Source organism: Ictalurus punctatus, chromosome 16 (assembly GCF_001660625.3).
Source record: "Ictalurus punctatus breed USDA103 chromosome 16, Coco_2.0, whole genome shotgun sequence".
Classification (NCBI taxonomy): Eukaryota; Metazoa; Chordata; class Actinopteri; order Siluriformes; family Ictaluridae; genus Ictalurus; species Ictalurus punctatus.
The window spans coordinates 13,876,486-13,898,207 of NC_030431.2; the positions used below are offsets into that span (position 1 = coordinate 13,876,486).

General features: G+C 38.5%; 1 protein-coding gene across 2 annotated transcripts in view; it reads left to right on the forward strand.

Annotated features, from left to right (window-relative positions):
- The window catches only part of robo3 (roundabout, axon guidance receptor, homolog 3 (Drosophila)), a 103,247-nt gene that overhangs the window by 33,284 nt on the left and 48,241 nt on the right, over window positions 1-21,722 (forward strand). Inside the window, exons 3-7 of one of the 2 annotated variants that reach the window (XM_017489816.3) lie at window positions 11,794-11,951; window positions 12,554-12,674; window positions 12,773-12,911; window positions 15,731-15,858; window positions 16,549-16,560. In XM_017489816.3, the coding sequence (XP_017345305.1) occupies window positions 11,794-11,951; window positions 12,554-12,674; window positions 12,773-12,911; window positions 15,731-15,858; window positions 16,549-16,560 (558 nt within the window). The remainder of the gene's footprint in view (window positions 1-11,793; window positions 11,952-12,553; window positions 12,675-12,772; window positions 12,912-15,730; window positions 15,859-16,548; window positions 16,561-21,722) is intronic. The other variant, XM_053686801.1, reaches the window with a different exon arrangement.

A 21,722-nucleotide genomic window follows, 5' to 3' on the forward strand; every position in this document is an offset into this window, starting at 1 on the left:
CATCAGTTTACATAATGACAGCATACAAGTATTTTGAACACAAATGTGTTTTTGTTCCAAATTCTATACTGATTTTTTCTTTGACTATTAAATAAAAACTACAAAATATTCATTCATTCATTGTTAGTAATTGCTTTATCCTGGTCAGGGTCGTAGTATCTTGGTATGGTCTCTCTCTCTCTCTCTTTCTTTCTCTCTCGCTCTCTCTCTTTCTCTCTCTCTCTCTCTCTCTCTCTCTCTCTCTTTCTCTTCCACTACACTCTCTTGTTTAAATGAGAGTGCGCTATGCCTCAGGCAGTGGCTCAGTGATTTTCAGCGTTGGGGTTACAGGTCACAGTCACCCCTTTGGCTCTTTGCCTGCTGTACTACCCTACTGCAAGTTGGACCCTCAAATCCCATCCTCCCTTTCCCCTCATCCAGATCTGTGGATTTCTCCCCCACTCCCCTCCCCTCCTGCTTAATGAGAGCCACCTCCAGTGCAGCACATGCGACCTTGCCATAAAGCACCTGCATTTATTACATCAATTTGTCGCCCTGACAGGGGCTACATAGCGGGGAGCATCAGCGTGTTTAGATGCTCTTAAGAGCTTTGAAACGACACACCTTGACAGCCCGTCTCGTCTGTCTTTCCATCTTTCCATTAACTGCATCCATATCAGTTTGGTGCATCCTCATGCTACCAGGGATGTTTTGTGCTTGTAAACTGGTGAAATATTACTCGTTATTTCTGAGCACATGGGCTGCGACCTCAGACGTTTTATAGCCGTCTGGTCATAAAATCAACATCTGTAGCCAAAACCACAAACCATGTAATAACACACATTGGTACACAAAGGCATTCTTAAAGGCTAACTGAAAAAAAATACTCTAAATTTGTAAAAGTTCGGAATGCATTTTTGCTAAAAAGTGTGTGTGTGTGTATAAAACAACAAACATGAAGCAAATTCTAAAGCTGATATAGTATCACTTTTCACATAACAGTGTTGTTGCCTGCTGCCAAGCTTCATTAGGTCAGGTCACAACACTTTTCCTTTACAGTGGAAATTATTTTATATGCTCATTCACCACAACAATGTAGACAGACGTTTCTCATCAATCAGCTGTAAGGGGGGGGAACTGCATGAAGAAGCAGAAGAAAACGTTGGAGAGAAAGTGAGAGAGCAGAGTGAGTGAGTGAGTGAGAGGGAGACAGGGAGAGAGTGAGAATAAGCGCTATTCCCAGCTGTGGTCCCTTAACAGGACTCAGGTGAAAGATAAACGACATAGACAGCTTCCAAATGAGCGCCTCGACGAAGACAAACACTCACATAATGCTATGACAAACAAGCTGGAAAAAAAAATTGCACATGCGTCTACAATGGCTCTGGGTTCCCCCCATCCCCAAGGCAATAAGGAGCGTGGGCGTCTTGCACCAGCCTCATCACACCCTGAGAGGCCTCTTTGATCCTATCGGGAATTGAAATGATGAAATGTCAAGCGGAGCACACCGCGTGTGTGCGTGTGTGTGTGGGGTTCGTTTAGATGGGTAGTTGGTGGGGGTGGTGTATGGTGAGGTGGGCAGATGTCCGGGCTGCACGTGCCTTTTAGTATCAAGCAGCCTCCTTCATGCACCCTTCCCCATCTCACACACACGCGCACACACACACACACACACACACACACACACACACACACACACACACACACTCACATACATCCCCTCCAGTCAGCAGCACCGCCTGGCCCAAGGGCTCCATGCTTTATGACAGCTGTGTTCAACACCAGGTTTTGCTCCTGTCATCACTGGCTCTAACAGAGTCCCAACACAGAACGAGGAGAAAGGCTAATTTATCCCAGAAGGAGAGAGGGAAGATTAGTGAACCTCCTTAGGGCCTCAAAACAACTAGAATTCCACTACTACTGAAACAAGTGTACAGAAGTGTGAATACACATTACAAGTACACATATTTTTTTATGTTAAAACAGTACGCTTCCCAGTATCACCCCTTATAATTGCATTGTATTTTTAACATACTACCTGTCCAAACAAATTGTTTAACGTGGAAGGAGTCTCCAATCTCTCCAGTGTCCCCAGTCAGTAGATTTATCACCACAAGAAAATTATCAGGATAGAGGATTTTTGCGTTCTCTGGATTCCTCAGTAATATGACAATCTGTTTAGTCTTTTTTTGTCTTATTAATTTGAAGAAAGAGAAAAAAGAGGGATGGAATTGATGTTTATACTGATTCTAACGTAAGTCATACTAGAAATTAACGTTTGTTGTTTAAACATAAGTGGAAATGTATGAAAGGTACAATGTGTCCTTCCTTAATAAATAAAATATGTAAATTGGTGTGAATACACATTCAGGACTTCCTGTTTTAGGAAAACAATCAACTTCATGGTGATGAAAGTCCTCAACTTTGCACTGGGCTGTATTACACCACCACGTCATTGATTATTTATCCTAGAACAAGGCCAGTTTGGTCTGAAGGTTCATTTTTATTAATGTGTGTGATTAACACACATTACTGTTGATCACGAAGAAGTTATTTAGGCCCGCTTACTGAAAACTATAAAGAACTGGAAATTGAAAATCACACGGTATTTCTTAGAATCACTTAAAAGTCAAACAATTTTCTTCTTTTACTAAGTTTTTTTTTGTTCAACCTTTGCTTCTTTGCCAACTAACTCTTCCATCGATTGTCATGTAGCCTGGCGTTCCAGCGGCTAAGAGCCTCTTCGCAGTGTGTTTTCTCACATAAATGATGGCGGGGAGATGTGATGTCTAGTCTCGCCTGGCTGTTTGGAGAGGGAGGATATTGAGATGTCCCTTTGATGTGGGGCAGAGACAGCCTTATATAAGACATAGCTCCCACAGAGCTGCAGTAATTATGTCAGCATCACAAGAGAGCAACTTTTCTAGACGTTAAGAGTTAGAAAGGAGGGGAAAAACAGTGACAGCTTGAAAGGAAACACTCCAAATCGCTGTCTTTTTTTATCTTTTATATAAAATACCTGTCATAATAGCAGCTCTCTTACTTGACATTCGTTTTTTTTCAGCATGTGTGGTTAAAAGTGTTTGTTCATTATTGAACCCATTGTGGGATACACCCAGTTTGGACTGAGGTTTGGGTGTTAGGATGATGGTCAGGGATCGTAGCTGTGAAAAGCTTGATAAGAAAACAAATGAGAAATTACCCTAAATTAATGCTTTGATAAATATGGTAAATATGACCCCTGGGTAAGAGAGGGTGAGGTAAAGGGGGGTGGGGGTGGGGGGCTTTGGGTTGCTTTAAGCAGGTGTCCAGATGCAACAGGACAAACGCATCTCGTTTTTGTAAGCAGAGGAGAGGGTTGAGTGACCAGCAGCAAGGCCTTCAGCTCTCCATATGTCCACATCCTCATGCGATTATGGCTGTATTGATCAGCGCACCATTAGATTCTTTCCTTTCGAACATCTACCACCTGTTCACATCCATCACTGAACAAAGCTGGCATTTTGACTGCTCATAATTGCCAGGGGGTTGTTACTACCACAGCCTTAGTGGAAGTGAAATGAAAAGGCAAAAATACAGTTCAGCACAGCTAATGGGAAAATCGTTCGGCTGAAAGATCAGTAAAACGGGCACTGTAATTCGTTTTTATGATTTAACACAAAAGGGAAGCCATCATCAGTGACCATGTCAGACAATTAGTGCTGATGACTCAGCTCTATGCACACTCCAAATTAAATTCTCACCACAAAGGAGAGCTGAAGATATTTAATATCATGCAGACCAATTAAAGTAAAGCTTATACTCCTGATGGTCCATGACATGCTGTATAGTTTCATGACTAGAATTTAAAAAGCATTAATTTAGATACAAATTGTACTTTCTGCCCTGATGAAGCTGTCTCTAGCTTGTATGCATGTGTTTGTATATGTATGTATGTATGTGTATGACGGGTTAAGTCATACAAGCTTAAGATGGAAAGGACAGATTGACAGACGACCGGCTCAAATGCCAGCAACAGGAGCTGAAACATAAACCTCTCATCCGAGCAACAGAGCCGTTTATCATCACCCTGTGTCATGGAAATATTTATTCATGAGACAAAAGCTGGTGGTCTACTTGATCGGCCAGTATAAATATACTTGTAGAGTGTTTAATCCACGTTTTAGCTCACATGATAACATCTCACACTGTTGAATGTTATCTTAAAGCTACTATAGTAAGCTCATTATGGTTTTAGACAGAGGGCAGGGAGCACACACCTCGTGTCTGATCTTTGGCTGAGAGAGCATGCCTTAAGGGAGACCTCTAGAAATGCAAACCAGCCGTAGCGGCATGTTTCTAAAGAAGTCTTCAAATGTGCCTGTCTGCACTTCTTTGTATTGATTTTTAGAAATCATTTCTCCTGCCCCTGACTCACTCAGACAAATAGACTCATTACGATACAGGCAGACCGACTGGGTTAATGCGATGGGCCTCGCTGATGAGGCTTTAGACATTTCTTGCACCGCCAAAGCTCCAACTTAAAAATGAGTGACGTTTTGGGGATGCGGAATTGATTTTGCGAGAGGGGAAAGGTTGTGAGTCGAGGGATTTATTAGCGATGCCCATCAGAATGCAGCCATGCAGGCTGGAGGAGGGGTAATTGAAGTGGACCGCACTGCTCACGGGTAGGATTACACTGCCTCTATTGTGGACAGAAAGAAAGACAGACGGACAGACAGACAGAAAGGGAGAGGGAAGTTCCCTCGAGGCTGGCACTCGAAGGGTGAGGGTCACAAGCTTAATCCTCCTCCCCCAGGGCTTTATGGGTAATTGGCAGAGTCTAATAAAGCTCTGGGGAGTGTGTGTGTGTGTGTGTGTGTGTGCGTGTGGGTCATGGCAGATGGGACTGACCCGGCCCAAACCCAGTTCCGAAAAATGCCACTGCTTTGGTTCCCCCTGTAACAGTACTCGAGCAGAAAATCTATGAAGTGGCTAAGTTTACAGTTTTAATCATTAACTGATGCAGCTTGTCTTCTCACTGGCAAATCCTGCTTCTGTGTTATGTTTCATTGGGAATTAAGGTGAAACTGAAGTAGGGGACAACATGTCCAATCATATGTTTAAAACCCTACCATTTCCTATATAGTGCACTGATTATGGAGCTTTATCATTCTACTGTATAATGATGGCTGAAACCATGTTGTAGAATATCCAGCACACTCATGAAATCACAAGAGTCTTTTTATGAAGTTAAGTGTAAATATTTTCGTAGGCGAAACAAAACATTCCTGCCAGAAGTTTTGGTAACACTGAATTTCTCTTTCCTCATGTGCCTATGCTGATAAAACATCTGTGAATTCATTTTTGCATTAAATTAAACTCCATATTTAGTCCACAATACTCCATAGCTGAAAGGGGAAAAAATACAGCTAAATGGTGAAACAGAGCCTCATGAACACTGCATGCGACAAATTTTCCAGTATTGCAGCTCAGCCACTGCAGCGCATCAGCTACCATAGACACACTAACTCTTCCTAATTTTGCAGGGCACTATTTTTGTGCCATAATGGAATGCATAGTATAATTTGTTTTCATTAATGAAATACTTTTGCATGGTTTTCTTTCAAGTTGACAATTTTTTAAATTCAATTAGTGTGCAATTGAAGCCGATCAGTTTAGGTTCACGTTAGTAAGTCTCATTATACAATATGTAATTTTACACAAATTCAGCAGCTCTTAGGATATCAACATTTTTCTGTACTAACTGGAGCTTCAAAAACACCACAATTCTTGTGTATACTCCTGTGAATGATTTAAAAATGCATTCATTTTAGTTTGATATTTATATATACTACTGACATTAATTTGTACTTTTATTTAGATTTTGCCAAAAACAAGAATATACAGAAACACATAGAAAAAGTTTTTCCTTTAAGATTACATGTTAAAACTGAAGTGCGGAAAGGTTCAGCAGCTTTATTAGAAAGCAGAGAAGTGATGGTATAATGTGTTGAAGTTGTCTTGAAAAGTTACAGTACATTGTATTGAACTGATTTTCAGGGTTAATGCATTCTTCCAGCCTATGAGTGTGTGTCTTTACGGTAGAGAATATTTGTTATCAGATGACATTGGAATTACAGTCACATTTCTCAAGCCAAGACTGTCATCTATCACCCACGAGGCCTTTTTGTGCTCTGGCCCACTTATGTATATTCATACCAGCAGCGACGCTATGCTTTTCTGACATTTAAAGTGATGGAGGAAATGTAGCAGAGCCTAACACTTATCCATCAGACATGAAGAGAGGGGACGCCCCAAGGGTTAGCATTAAAATCCATACTTTCTGTTATCCATTCTCTTCATTAGAATGCAGTCACTCAGAGACACACACCGGCAAGAAAAGACGTTTCATTTATCTCTAGCTCGCGTTGCCGGGGTGACATTGTAGCGACATTAGCTTTATAATTCAGGCCTAATGGCAATACGTTCTCCCCAGAAGCGAGAACTCACACACATACACGTTGCGTAGGTGCCCATTTATTTCAATTAAGCACCGAATAGTAGAAGTCAGACATACAATCTTTACAACCTATTAATGGCTGCCACTATATGACTAATTATCCTGTCCATGATGGATTTTCAGTAGAATGAGAATGTGTCGAGACATATGGCCTTCGTTTTAAAACCTGTGCTTCTCCCTATCGCCAAAATAATATATATGCTGTGAGAGTCTTCTGAGACCTATTTGCATGAGATTGCAGCTCTCTGTAATTTAGGTAATTACATAAAACCTGTTTAGAAACCTTCAGACTGGTGGAATTGTGCATGTAGCACAATTACAATAAAAACTGTATAATTAGAAGGTCTTGGAGAGGTGGCCACTAAATTGCCATTAACTTTTCTTTTTTGATATAAAGGCCATGCAAGTCTTGAGTTAAGTAGGCAGCCTTGTGAAAACATGGCAGCGTTATTTTGTTATTAACACAGCTTTATGCATTTAAATTTTCCTGCCATTTGGGAAAAACCTTATCATGTATTCAAATTATTGTATTCTTTTTGTTCAATCATTCATTCATCTGCAGTAAATGGTTTATGTTTATAAGGGACGTAATGGAGGCAGGAATACACCCTGGACGGGAGGGCAGGGCATCATGCACACACACACACTGAAACCTAGGGGCAATTTACAGTAGCCAATACACCTACTGGCATGTTTCTGGGAGGTGAAAGAGAACGACAGAACCTGAGGTTGCATCCACATTGATATGGATAGATCTGAAAACTGCATTAAAAAAAAACTCTCAGTCTACGCCGACGTTTTCAAACGTTTTCCAAATATTGTTCGTCCACACCGAATCATTTCTTTCAGGCATTTATTTAAAAATGCAATACAAAGTGACATTAATCTTTAACAAAGCGATCAAACAGGATAGCAGGCAAAATAACTGCAGGAGAACGTTGTCCACCATGTTGTTTATTTTGAGTTGAATGGGTCACATGACTGCATCACGACTAAAAATATGTCATTGTTTTTGAATATCTCCGTTTTTCTCAGTCCACGCTACAATGCGAAAACCGCATTTTCTTATTTATTTACTTGGGAGAGCGTTTTCGAAAAGCTCAGTTTTCCACACGAAAAAAACCAATGTGTTTTCAAATTTATCCAGATTAATGTAGATTAATGTAGCCCGAACAAAGGCAATGGTAGGACATTACTGAGACTCATGTTATTATTTATTATTTTACTTTATACACTTAAAATCACTGCAGTTCAATACATTGAATCTTCTGCAAATGGACATTTTCAAATCAGAAGCCTATACCGCTCAGATATTATATCACCATAGTTCACCATCGGCATTAATACAGAGCACAGAAATATAGATCCAAATCCAAGCTATCTATTGATGCTGCAAAAAAATTACAGCTGTTTTACCTCAAAGCATGTATTCATGGAGGTTTGTAAAGCATCCAGACTACCAGAGAGAGATGTGAATAAGACCAGCTTTTCAATTTAGATTAGCTGTGTGTGTGTGTGAGTGTGTGTCTATTATAGAAAGAGAGTTGGCTGTTCATCCTCTGTATAAGGCAGGTCCACTCATCAGAAAGAAGCACTAGTGATCCAGCCTGCTTTTCACTCCCACGCAGAGTGCTGATACTTTGGGAGATGAACTCAACCTGACTGACCCTAATGCAGTTATTTAAATAATTTTAATCATCCTGAGCAGCAACAGATGTGTGTCGCATATTGAGTGTCTGTGTTATGACTGTTGCTCATTAAACATGAACAGGACATACTGTATAGCAGTGATTTCATCCTAATTTCTATACACTACATCAGTAGTGTAGGTGCCATCACCAGAGAAACTAATTTCAAAATATCTTCCTGAATTGAGAGAAGAATGGAAAACCTGCTTACTCAAAACTCACTTACAGTGAAGACCTAATTAGTGCTGGGCAATATGATGATATAGTATTTTTATTTTGATAAATTGTCACAATACACTTTAATGAGATCTAATTGTCTTTTCTCAACACATGGCATGGCTCGAAGCGCAAGAAGTGTTGTTTTCATGTTTTGGTTTCGTGTCGTAACATTTTGTTTTGATTTTGAGTCTTGTCTCCATGTCCCTGTCTTGTACATTTACATTACATTTACATTTATGGCATTTGGTAGACGCCCTTATCCAGAGAGGCTTACATTTATCTCATTTATACAACTGAGTTGTTGAGGGCTTAAGGGCCTCGCTCAAGTGATTGACATATTTCCTTATGTATATTGTGACGCACATTGTATATCTTAAAAATTGTAGAAATATATATATGATATGATATTTTTGTTATATTGCCACCCCTAAACCTAAGAGTAGTTATTTATTAATACACATTTATGTGAGATACATTTTTGAAATGTTCACAAATGAAATCTCTAGGATAGGGCTTCTATATTAAGGGAAAATTTGGGGTTATACTAGTTGGAGTTACCTTTTTTTTTTTACTGAACCTGAATTGCTCCATTCTGAAAAAGACAAGCTTTAATTAGACATTTTCTCATGTCTGTCTCATCCTGAGGCAATTATTGTTGGTGTGTAATGGTCAAGAATTTACACCTCACTTTATTAATGGAATTAAGAGCTGCATTTAGGTTTGGATTAGAAGTGAGATTCAAGTGAATGTTCTTTTCTCAGTGCAAGGAAGCGTGATAAAATAATTGCCTGAAATAATTACACAGATGCTACAGATGCCTACAAAACGTAAAAGTGTATTCGGTTTAACCTTGATCCTAATCTAGTAAAGCATTGAATCACTTTTGCAAACATACTGTTCAGGTACGTAAAGCAATGCAACGTCAAAAGCTGAAATGGAAAAACATACGTGCATATATGGGCAAAGCTATAAAAGCTTCATTCTTACTTCTCTATGTGCATACTGATGTGCGTAGATCAGACGGGACTGGTTCAGCGCATATATATATATAGTCCCTGAGTGGATATTGGGGTTTGGAGCGGAGCCGGTGATGTGTTATTTTGGACCGCGTCCAGTGCAATATCGAAAACCCTCTCCTCCTCATAAAGCCTATCCTCTCGCAATCCTTGCTAGCTCAGGGGCATGGGCTGATGGGAAATATACAGGCCAAAAAAGCGATTGAAGAGAGGACAGGAATGGAGAGATAGCATGGTTCTGATTAAAGGGATAGAAGAGGCACTGCTGAAGAATCTGATAAATAGCAATCGAATGGAAATGCTGATTGAGAGCCGAGGTGATGGCATCAGCCCTGAAGATGCGCTTAGGCCGATCGAAGAGGTTTCAGTTAGCCATATTAATGTTGTTGCCTTGTTACGGTGGGTCTATCTGCAAAAAGATTAGGGTTTTCTGTGCTTTTCTGCTTATATAAGCGTTCATGGATGTTTTTTCACATAAAATAAAGTAAATAGTTCCTATTTGTTTGTCATTGCAAAGAAGAACTATTTCATTCATGTATGAGTAAATTATGGGTCCAGGACTAAAGAAAGAGAAAAAGGAGAGAGAGAGAGAGAGAGAGAGAGAGAAAACCCAAAGAAATGGACCGGCTACACAGTCATTCAAACAAAATGAATGTCATCAGAATTTGAAGGACAGAGTAAAGATAAATATTGTGTAGAACAGCTCAATAAAGCGGAATGAATTAATAAATAATGATGCGATTGGATGTGCTGTTATATGAAATCACTGAAATAATATATGGCTGAAAGTCTGTGGACAACTGAACCGAGCTCAACCCCACTGAACACCTTTTGGATGAACTGGAACGCAGCCTCCTCAATCGTCATAAGTGCCTGATCTCTCTAATGCTCATGTGGCTGAATGAGCACAAATCCCCACAGTAACGCTCTAAAATCTAGCCTTCTCAGAAGAGTGGAGGTTATTATAATAGCAAATGAGGACTAAATCTGGAATGGGGTGTTCAAAAAGCACATATGTGTGATGGTCAAGTGTCCACAAACTTTTGGCCATATTCAGTAGTGTACCACAGCAATTTTCCAGTGATTACATTTATTACAATGGATTACAGAACTACAGACTTTTTATTAGTTTATAGATACATTTAATTTTGTGCACTCTCTGTGAAACAAGTTATCACTTACTGTACATTATGACATGCACCTTGTCATTAACTTGAAAATGCAAAAGACCTGTGGCAGAAAGCTGACTGTTGCAAAGCACTGACACTACACGGTGTCCAAAAGTTTCCATACATAGGGGACTATGTACACCAGCACTATGTTGGTTGTGCCTTCTTCAGTGGATGTTCATGGATGTCTACTTCTCAGCTGGTCTGCAACACTTACGGTCTTTTTGAACTTGTTAATAACTTTGGCAGCAGTGTCTGTCGTGCATGATGTGCTCGCCATGTTTCCTGTTAAAGTCCAAAGCAACCTTTCTACAGCTTCCCGATCCAGCCATGAGAATGATTTCAATACGTGCTGCTTTTGTCAAAGCCATTCTTAAAGGTTGTCTTAAAGGTTATATATAATATAAACTAAGTATGAAAACTTTTGGAAGATATTTTGCTAAAACTTGTTAATTTCCCCTATGAATTGAGACTTTTGAGATACCCTGTAGTTAAACAGGTACTGTAATGCCATTGCAGTTGTTATTCCCTATGTAGTGAGAACATGTAGTGAATAAGAAGCATCAAAGGGCTCAAATCAATTCTGTTTGAAGTAGGGATGGGTGATATAGACTTAAAACTATATCACAATATTTCGTGGTATTTGTTTTTTGGTAAATGATGATATGAAAATAGTAACATTCAACACAATTTTTTGGCCACAAGTCACATCAGCATACAGTCTTGAGAGCTGTGCAAACACAAACATTGGTACAAAAAATATAAACATAGTATGAAAACTTTTGGAAGACATTTTGCTAAAACATTAATTTCCCCTATGAAATGAGACTTTTTTTTATAGGAAATTTCACCGTGTCAATCACTCGTTTTACATTAGACATAAATGTTTCAGAGAATTGGTCCAAATTCACATTCACTAAATAATGACTCGAACGTGTATTAGGACAATCAGAAAGTCGTTCAGAGTTGGTAGTCGAGTTTGCACTTGCTCATCATACCAACTATTTTTTTTTACTCCTATAACACTATCTATTATAATAATTATTTACATTTATGTATATACCTAGGGTGTTGTAAAACCTATAAATGAATGATTTCATTTTCTAAATTTGATTTCCTTTTGTTATTTTGATTTACACATCCGTCCTAATTATCCACAAGGTGAACTTGAACTTGACCCTCTGACTCATTCTGTCTCTGTGCCTCTTTCTGTCGTGCAGTTTTGCGGGATGATTTCCGGCAGACCCCTAGCGATGTGGTGGTAGCAGCAGGAGAGCCAGCTGTAATGGAGTGCATTCCCCCACGCGGTCACCCTGAGCCCACCATCTCCTGGAAAAGGAACAATGTAAAAGTCAATGATAAAGACGAGAGGATCACCGTAAGTCTGCTTCTCTAGCATCCTACTCGCCCTTTTCTTCTCTCCCTCCCCCACAGTCCTTTTAGCCTCTCGTCCTATGACCGTATCGAATGTGAGTGCCTTACTGCTTTTCTGCCTATTTCTGTTCTCTGTTGTAGAGACCCACATAGATTTGCCTAGCCCATAAACACCCATGCAAGCCTCTTAATCTAAATGGGCTTTGGCAGTGCATTTCAAATGCATTAACGGTAGCTCGCTCATATTTAGGCATTGCATAAAGAGCTGTGTTAGTCTTTATACAGGCATAATAAACTTGACCTGTTGACAGCAGTACACAGTGCTTGTACGAACATACATTAGGACATTTTGTACGTGCAGTTATTTGCACAGGAAATTAATAGAGGGCTTCTCAATATTGCCATTTGTTGATCATTTTGCAATATTGGCCATTATAATACTGATATCAAAGAATGCTATGAGACTGTAAAAATGAGTGGTAACAAAACTCCTGATATTTGCAACCTCAGTGTAGTTTGCGGAGCTGAGTAGTGAAATGTGCAAACAAAATCAACTGATTGTAGATCAGCAGGACTAATCAGTGCTTTGTGTTGCATTCTACACAGATCCGAGGAGGTAAGCTGATGATCTCAAACACGCGAAAGAGCGATGCAGGGATGTACGTGTGCGTAGGAACCAACATGGTAGGAGAAAAGGACAGCGATCCAGCTGAGCTAGTAGTGTTTGGTAAGTTTACAGTTTATCTCTCTCCATCCACTGCATTTGTTATTATCAGAGCTAAAGGTAATAACAAACTGATTTTCAATATCATATTTGTCAACCAGAGAGGCCCATGTTTGTACGGAGGCCGATCAATCAGGTGGTCCTGGCCGAAGATACTGTGGACTTTCAGTGTGAGGTTCAGGGAGATCCAGCCCCCACTATCCGCTGGAGGAGGGAGGAGGGAGAGCTGCCCCGGGGCAGGTTAGATATACTCACACATATACCACTTTTCCCACCAAAAACCTACTGCTGCTTTAGCTGGTACTGATGTTGTTTCAAGGAACCAACAAACATTTAATTTTCATTTCATCGGCATATCAATAATAAATAACAAGCATGGAGGATTTTACAAGATGTCTGAACCCTGCCCTCTTTTATAAACATCTGACTTTCCTGAGTCAAGGAGAAAAGTGACTGTAATGCTGTATATTATTTTAAACTCATCTTGTACTTGAATAAATCACATAAGTACACTTGGATAATGAATAAGAAAGGAAGAAAACATGACCAGGTGTGCTGTTATGGAAAAATATGTGAAGTTAACACCCAGCTGTTCTACAACAGCACATCTGGAGATGTTTTCTTGCACCTATACAACAGCAATTTTTTTTAGTTATTAAAGAACAACCCATTGCATTTTTAAATCAGTTATAATTATAGTGCCCTCCAGTAATATTGCCACCCTTGGTAAATATGAGAAAAGAAGGCTGTGAAAAATTGGCTTTATTGTTCAACCTTTTGATCTTTTGTTCAAAAAATTCACAGAAATACTCTGCTCTCATGGATATCAAACAAATACAAACAAAACACAGGTTTATAAATATATCTAAATATAGGTATGCAATAATTATTGGAAATAATTATTGGAAATAATTATTGGCACGTTTTTAGTCAATACTTTGTGCTAACTACCTTTGCCAAGATAACAGCTCTGAGTCTTCTCCTATAATAACTGATGAGGTTGGAGAATACATGGTAAGGGATCTGAGACCATTCCTCCATACAGAATCTCTCCAGATCCTTCAAATTTTGAGGTCCACACTGGTGGACTCTCCTCTTCAGTTCATCCCACAGGTTTTCTGTGAGTTTCAAGTCAGGGGACTGGGATGACCATGGCAGGACCTTGATTTTGTGGTCAGTAAACCATTTTTGTGTTGATTTTGATGTAGGTTTTGGATCATTGTCCTGCTGGAAGATCCAATCATGGCCCATTTTAAGCTTCCTGGCAGAGGCAGTCAGGTTTTCATTTAATATCTGTTGATATTTGATAGTCCATGATGCCATGTATCCAAACAAAATGTCCAGGTCCTCTGGCAGAAAAACAGCCACAAAACATTAAAGAGCCACCACCATATTTAACCATGGACAAGAGGTACTTTTCCATATGGCTACCTCTTTGTGTGCGCCAAAACCACCTCTGGTGTTTATTGCCAAAAAGCTCTATTTTGGTTTCATATGACCATAGAACCCAATCCCATTTGAAGTTCCAATAGTGTCTGGCAAACTGATGACACTTGAGTCTTGGTAAATGGTCTGCACTTATATAGTGCTTATTTTAACCTTAGCGGGTCTACAAAGCGCTTTACACTGGTTCTCATTCATCCATTCACACACACACTCAGACACACGTTTTAGCAGAGCTGCCATGCGAGGTGCTACTTTGCCATCGGGAGCAACTTGGGGTTCAGTGTCTTGCCCAAGGACACTTTGGCATGTGAAGTCATGTTGGCCAGGATTCGAACCGCCAACCCTACGAGTCTTCCACCAGATCAAAGCAACTGCACTAACTGAAGACGCTTGGGACCCCCAGATTAAAGCAACCGCAATAATGGCAAAATGCAGAAAAGAAAGTTAACTGAATTATTAATTTAATCATTTCATTTAGTGTTAACAGGCTGAAGTAAATTCGTTAATGTTAGCTTGGCCGGCTAAGGCATGATGGAGATCACAAATAAGGTTTCAGATGCTGTGACAACAGTTTTCCTGTAAAACAATCTTCAAGAAGTTAACAATTTATTTAGTCAACCTGGTATACTACAAAAATGTAAAATATCAATATATTTTATTGTATATATTGACTATACTTAAAACATATTTTTCTCATATGAATTCATAGGGGTGACAATAATTGTTGCACACCTATATTTAACAAAGATTTTTTTTGGGGGGGATAAACCTGTGTTTTGTTTGCATTGGTTTAATATCCATTAGAGCAGAGAATTTTTGTGAATTTTTTTAACAAAAGATCAAAACGTTCAACTATAAAGACAATTTTTCACAGCCTTTTTTGCTCATATTTACTAAGAGCGCCAATATTAGTAGAGAGTACAGTACATTTAATGTTGTGGAATGTCTACAAGACCAGTTAGTTCCCATTATCATGAATATGATGTAGCAGGTATAGTAAACAGTTAGAAAATTTTTGGACTGTTACAAAGCACTGACTCTGTAGACTCCTTCCATAAAAGCTAAACAACCTTGTCCTTAACAGTTCAATAAAGTTCCAACATTACATCAGTAATGTTTTTCTTGTTATAGAAGATGTTTTTCTATTCTGTTTATTATTAGACTTATATTGTGAGGCACATAGCCTACGCATGTCCTTCTGAATGAGTTGTTACTATAGAAATGATAACGTATTAGAACGAAAGCATTAAGCTAAACCTGTAATTTGAAATACAGTCAACACTATTGTCAGAGCTGCTGTTATAGAAAATAAACACCTTCTGACCAATCAGATTCAGAAATTCAACAGTTTTTTGGTATAATAATAATAATAATAATAATAATAATAATAATAATAATAATAATTCATTATGTAGTATTTATATGTACCATGTCCACAGTTAAAGCTGTCTTTTTACTAGAATCGTATAGTTTAGGAAGCAGAGATGTGGTGGATAAACTTATAATGAGACATACACAAACCTAGCCTTTACTCTATGTCTGGAATATGGCCTTAACGATTGAATTGATCATTTCACTCAATGTGTAAATATTTCTATCTTTGTTTTTTTCAGATTCGAGATCCGGAGTGAAAACAGTCTGCGGCTGATGCAGGTTAGAGCGGAGGATGAAGGAACGTACACTTGCGTGTCAGAAAACAGCGTTGGCAAAGCGGAGGCATCAGGAACGCTGCAGGTTCATGGTAAGCTAAGACTTATGCACACTCATGCATGATGCTCAGTATATACACAGTATATACTCCCACCCATGCTAACACACGTTAGGTCTAGAAGTGATATGACCATTTCATCAACACTTCGCTTTATTTCAGTTTCAATCCAGTCAGCTGCAGCACAAGTGTACTTGCTCCCTTCGCACAGCACTCATTAAAAAGGGCAACCTGCTAAAGCAGCGCTCATTTATTTAGGGCTGCCAGACACAATTAAAGTAGTTCTGTTCAGCTGGAGGTGCATCTCGCGCCATGAAACATGGCTGTAGATTCGGGTATGTTGTTTCATTAAGAAATCTGCGCACATAGATGTTAAGGTGTTCCAACACCAATACTTTTGGCTGATTTCATCTGTCAGCGGTTCTAGCATTCTAATTGTGGTTGTAATACTAATGGCACATGGTTCAAACTCTTTTTTAGCTTTCCCTCCATGTCTTTGTAATGAGTTTTCTATAAGTTGAAATTCATGCCGTAATTGAGATAGTGTAGATTTTTGAGCCTCTTAAGCCTAAGCTGTAAAGTCAGGGTCACCTCTCTCTCTCTCTCTCTCTCTCTCTCACACACACACACACACACACACACACACACACACACACACACACACCAGTTCATCTCATCCATCTCATTTTCTTTTCTTTTTTTTCTCTCCATTCTCAATTTTAGTGGGCCCATCTCGTAAGTACCATTCCATCTCATCATACTGCATGTGTGTGTGTGTGTGTGTGTGTGTGTGTGTGTGTGCGTGTTTGTGCATGTGGGAAAAGGAAGCCATTGTGATTGCATGTGACAGGGCCGTGACCTTTGGGGAGCAGACGCGTCCAGTGCAAGATATGCATCTAGAAATGTCACTTTATCCCCTCACATACTCAACACAGTGACTTTATGTTCTATGTTCTAACACACACGACTGTCTATTTACCATCCAGATCTTTAGTACCTTCAGTTCACAGAACAGGGTGTAATAGATACTGCTGATTAGGGCTGTCCAAAGAATATCAGAATATTTACTATTTACATTTATTAAGGTAAATCTATTCACATTTAAATGTTTAAGCTCTACTAGTCATCAAGTGGAAGTATGTCAAAGTAAATATTTACATGTTTATATTTATAGCACTTTCTCATTTTTAATGTTAATTGTTTCCTAATTAAATAAAATAATTTGCAATTTATCTTAAAATTAATATAATATGCAAGTGATTAAAGTATATACAGTGTGTCCCAAAGTCTCCATTTGTTAATAAGTTTGGCAGCAGTGTCGTGTTTGATGTGCAAAGGCATTCTTACCGCTTGTCAAAGGCATTCTTAAAGACTATCTGGAAAAAATAATATAAATATATATATAATATAAACTAAGTATGAAAGATTTTGGAAGGCATCTTGTTAAAATGTGTTCATTTCCCCTATGTGTAAAGACTTTTGAGACACCCTGTAGTTGCAGGAACTGTAATGCCATTGCAGTGTTATTCTCTATGTAGGGAGAACATGTAGTGAATAAGTAGCCTCAAAAGGCACCAATCAATTCTGTTTGAAGTAGGGATGGGCGATATAGACTTTAAACCATATCACAGTATTTCATGGTATTTGTTTTTGGTAAATGACGATATGAAAATAGTAACATTCAGCACTATTTTTTGGCCACAAGTCACATCAGCATACAGTCTTGAGAGCCATGCAAACACAAACATTGATCCAAAAATGTTCAACTTAATCCTGACCATCATCAAATGCTAAACTATACCAATTAAGTAGGCTACAAAATAGAATTCCAATGAAAATGTAAACACCAGTACTCGCAGGATTCACAGTCTAAGCCCAAGAAACACAAATGGAAACGATGTAAAAAATATTATTTTCTTCTGTAAAAGTGCATATAATGTTTAAATAGTGCAAACTTGAGTCTTAAACAGTATATAAACACAATAATGATTAAAATCATGTTCAAGTTTGAAATGTAAACGCTGATTCTGACTTTATTCTTAAACTGCATACTAGAGTTGCAACAACAAATCGATAATAATTGATTATGAAAATCGTTGTCAAATCTCATTATCGATTATTTGGTCTGCGTGTGGCACGGGGTGCGTTTACTTATTACGTTACTTCTGTTCCGAAGACACGCTTCAGAGGGTAAATACTAAAGTTGAGTCCCAAATGAAGTACAATACACTTATACTATGTACTATGTACTCTACCGTCTAGTGTATAAATTTTACAAAGGTAATATCATCTCAAATGGAACACTAGCAATTTTTTTACTAACTTTAGTATAAGCTGCTTCCTAGTCAACGGCGCATGACGTCATACGCGCGTAATGTGACACCTCTAGCTTCAGCAGATACCCAGAGTCACCGATAACTTTCTTCAGTTTGCTGTTTATATACTTAGTTTATTTTATATATAAGTATTTATACATTATTTTTTATGGATTTCCAAAAAGCACTGAATTAAACTACAGTCCTAAATTAATAATATATATTCTGGTGTGTGTCTGTGTGTATTGAGTTCTTTTCAGTCTTACATAATTGGACAAATAGTTGTGTAAAGTTTTAGGCTGAAGTTTGTATTTGTAACACTCAATTTGTGAATTTTACTTTAAATAAACGTAGTTTAGTAGTAGGTATTCACACTATGAGAAAAGTACAAGTTTTTTTGGAATACTAAACCTGATGTAGTTAAATGGAAATACTAGCCTATATGTACTGTATTCTGAGTAAATGTTGTAGCCCTATTCCAGAGTTCTTTCTGCATACACTGTGTTCAGAGGCCAACCTTCACTGAAGTGATTTATAATGTTTTGCTGTGTGCCACAAAGTAGCGCCAACCCTCAGCATTCCTGTATGGAGGAGTGCAGAGCGTTAAGTGAGAAGAGAAGGAGCAAAAAGCGAGCAGCACATGAAGCGAAGAGATGAAGAGATGACAATCGCAAAACTGTGTTCACACTGAATAAAACAGTGGAACGTCTTGAATTGTTAGTTGCAGACATAAGGGCTTATGCACTACTTTTTTTATTCATATATTGCTGCACGCATATTGGAATATGAGTGAGGACATGCTGATTGTTTTTTCTGAAGATGCAGCACAGCACATTCTGTAGTGTGAGGAATGTAAAGTGTAGGAATGTAAAGGTTGTAACATGAAAATGAACTTCAGTGGTTACTGCTGAGTTCTACAGTGACAGCTGAGTTAAGTGTAATATTACAAAGCTGCACAGTTCAAACCTCTGAAGTGCATTTTTTCATCAAACCCAGAACAATGTTACAGGCCACAGCACAAGCCACTGAGGTCTGGCTCGATCCATTTCTCCTTAGCATTCTTCGTAAATAGCATAAAGTCAACACACAGCATGCTTTTAGAGCCTGGCCTTTAAGACTGTGGCTTTTCTACAGAGCAAATATGAAGGTGCAAAAATGACCACTTCTTTGTCGATTAGGTGAGTGGCAAAGATGGATGATATTTTTGTCGAGGCCTATCTTTGGAAATTTTTTATTTTTTTGGAAGGAGAAAAATAAATATCTGTGTTGAGTAGTAAATTTTGCATAACCCATTATGGACCATTTACTTTCAGGAATAAGAAGAGCGCGTTGAGCTCTTCTTACATTTTTAGTTATTCAGGTCAGTTTAATATCTAATGAAAGTAAGTAATGCTGATATATGTTTTTCTTAAACACTTATAGCAGGGTAAATATGTAAGGAGGAATTATAAATAGGAAATACGTGGTGTATCAGGCCTTCCTGTCAGTTCGGGGATGTTTTTTTTTTGTAAGTGTCCTTCTTCACATCAGTTTGCTTATCTGTCCATAACGTATACACACTTTTCCTTCAGCTGTAGGTTGAATTCTGCTAGTCTTGTTTTGATGTGTTGCTGCATAATATATATATATTTTTTATACTGAAAACCAGGCGATTTGAAATTTAAGTGACTGCAAAGCTGTGTTTGCAGAACATGTGAAGTCATGAAATGAGACAGTGAAACTTTCAGAATTGACAGAATGAGATTCTTGATGGGAAAGATTTTAATATTCCCACATGATTGACTGATTGGATAATTGCTGTAAATGGTATGGATATTTCACTTATTATTGTAAATGCTTTCTAACTATTTAAAACTGTAATAATTTTCATGGTAAGAAGTCATAATCAATCACATTTTACAATATCATCTAATTCTAATAATAAATTCTAATATCATCAGCAATTAATTTGTTTTGGCTGTAGACATTTGGGTTTGAGATCAAAAGATTAATATGAGAGAAGAGTTTAGTTTTTCAGCTTTCATTTCCTGGTATTTGTATGTAGAAGACATTGAATGAAGCAGTGAAACGTTCAGAATTGTCAGAATGTGACTAGATAACAATTTTTAATATTACCTCCTGATATTTTTTTTAGACGATAATCCTCAATTTGAATAGAAATGGTAGTTGGATCATTACCTATTAAGTAAACTTGCTATTTTCTTGTAAAGACTTTTTTATATTCAAACTATTTAGCAGATTCCCTACTTCTCGTCCTGTTTAATTAGTTTGATGTTCGCTTGCTGTTGGACTGTGACCCTGTTCTGACATAGACCTTGTTTTAGGGCTTCTTACATTGTTGCTTTGGATTTCAGAGTTTGTCAGGACTTTGCTAAGTTGTGTAAATGTAAATTTCTTTTAAAATTCTCATAGGTGAGGACATATTGCCTAAAGAGTATGATTTAGATGTAGGGGTTAAGAGGAATGGAGGAAAAAGAATGAGTGAAAAAGAGGAAACAGAGGGGTTTCTGACCTGCTCTAAAGACGAAGGATCTGTTTCATCAGGCACTCAGTGGCAGACCATGAAATAATCCAGCCCGCTCATTTCCTTAACTGGCCTCTTCATTAGCATGTGTAAACTGGGGAACAATAGAGATGAAATAAGCCCGTGTAACAGCGGTTTATTCCCGACTAAAGCCTGCTGCGCTGGGCTACAACCCCCTAAGCTCATTATGGAAGCAGTGAATCCGCAATAAAGGTCTATTTTAAAAGTCTGTCACTGTGGCCTAGCCAGGACAAAACTGGTGACATTTTTTACAATGCTGTATCATTTATATCTGTTGCCTTTTTTCCTTGAAAGTGAAAGTGGTACGGTTAGAGCCATGCTAACCCGGCTGATTGGAGAAAAAAAGCACTGTATGTGTTATACACATTTTTACCACAGATAGCTTGAATCTTGAATTGAAAACCTTTTGATGGTGGTTACAGTCTATAGGCCATGTTAATTGCATGGAGTTTTAATTGCATTTGAGCTTACTGAAGTGTGGCTTCCCACCATGTCTGTCTACGCAACTGTCGGAGCATGACAAGTGCCTGTCAGTGTCATCCCACTGGGGGTTCCAACTCAGCACACTGGTAGTGGTGTGTTACATACAGCTTGTGATCTGGTGATTTTGAGGTCTGTGAGTGTGTGTGTGTGTGTGTGTGTGTGTGTGTGTGTGTGTGTGTGTGTGTGTGTGTGAGTGTGTATCAGGGAGTGTAGGTAGAAGTGTGTTGCATCATGGCTGCATGATCAGGCATTTTTCATGCTTGTTTATTTGTGTGGTAAGAGTGCTCCTCATCATCCCTGGGGGAGTGTACATGAATGTGTAGACAGAGCATGTGTGTTTTGGATTGTTTCAAACAAGAAAAGGGAAAAGGATGTGTTTGATTCTGAAAATGAAAGCAATGAGCCACATGTCCTAGTTGCAGTCGTGTTTTTGTGTGTAGGGTTGATACTGCAGACATTCTCATAAACTAATCTGCTTCAGCAACTTTCAGAATTTCACTGACTATGTTTACATGCACGTCAATATTCCAGTATTAATCTGAATTTGGCAGTAA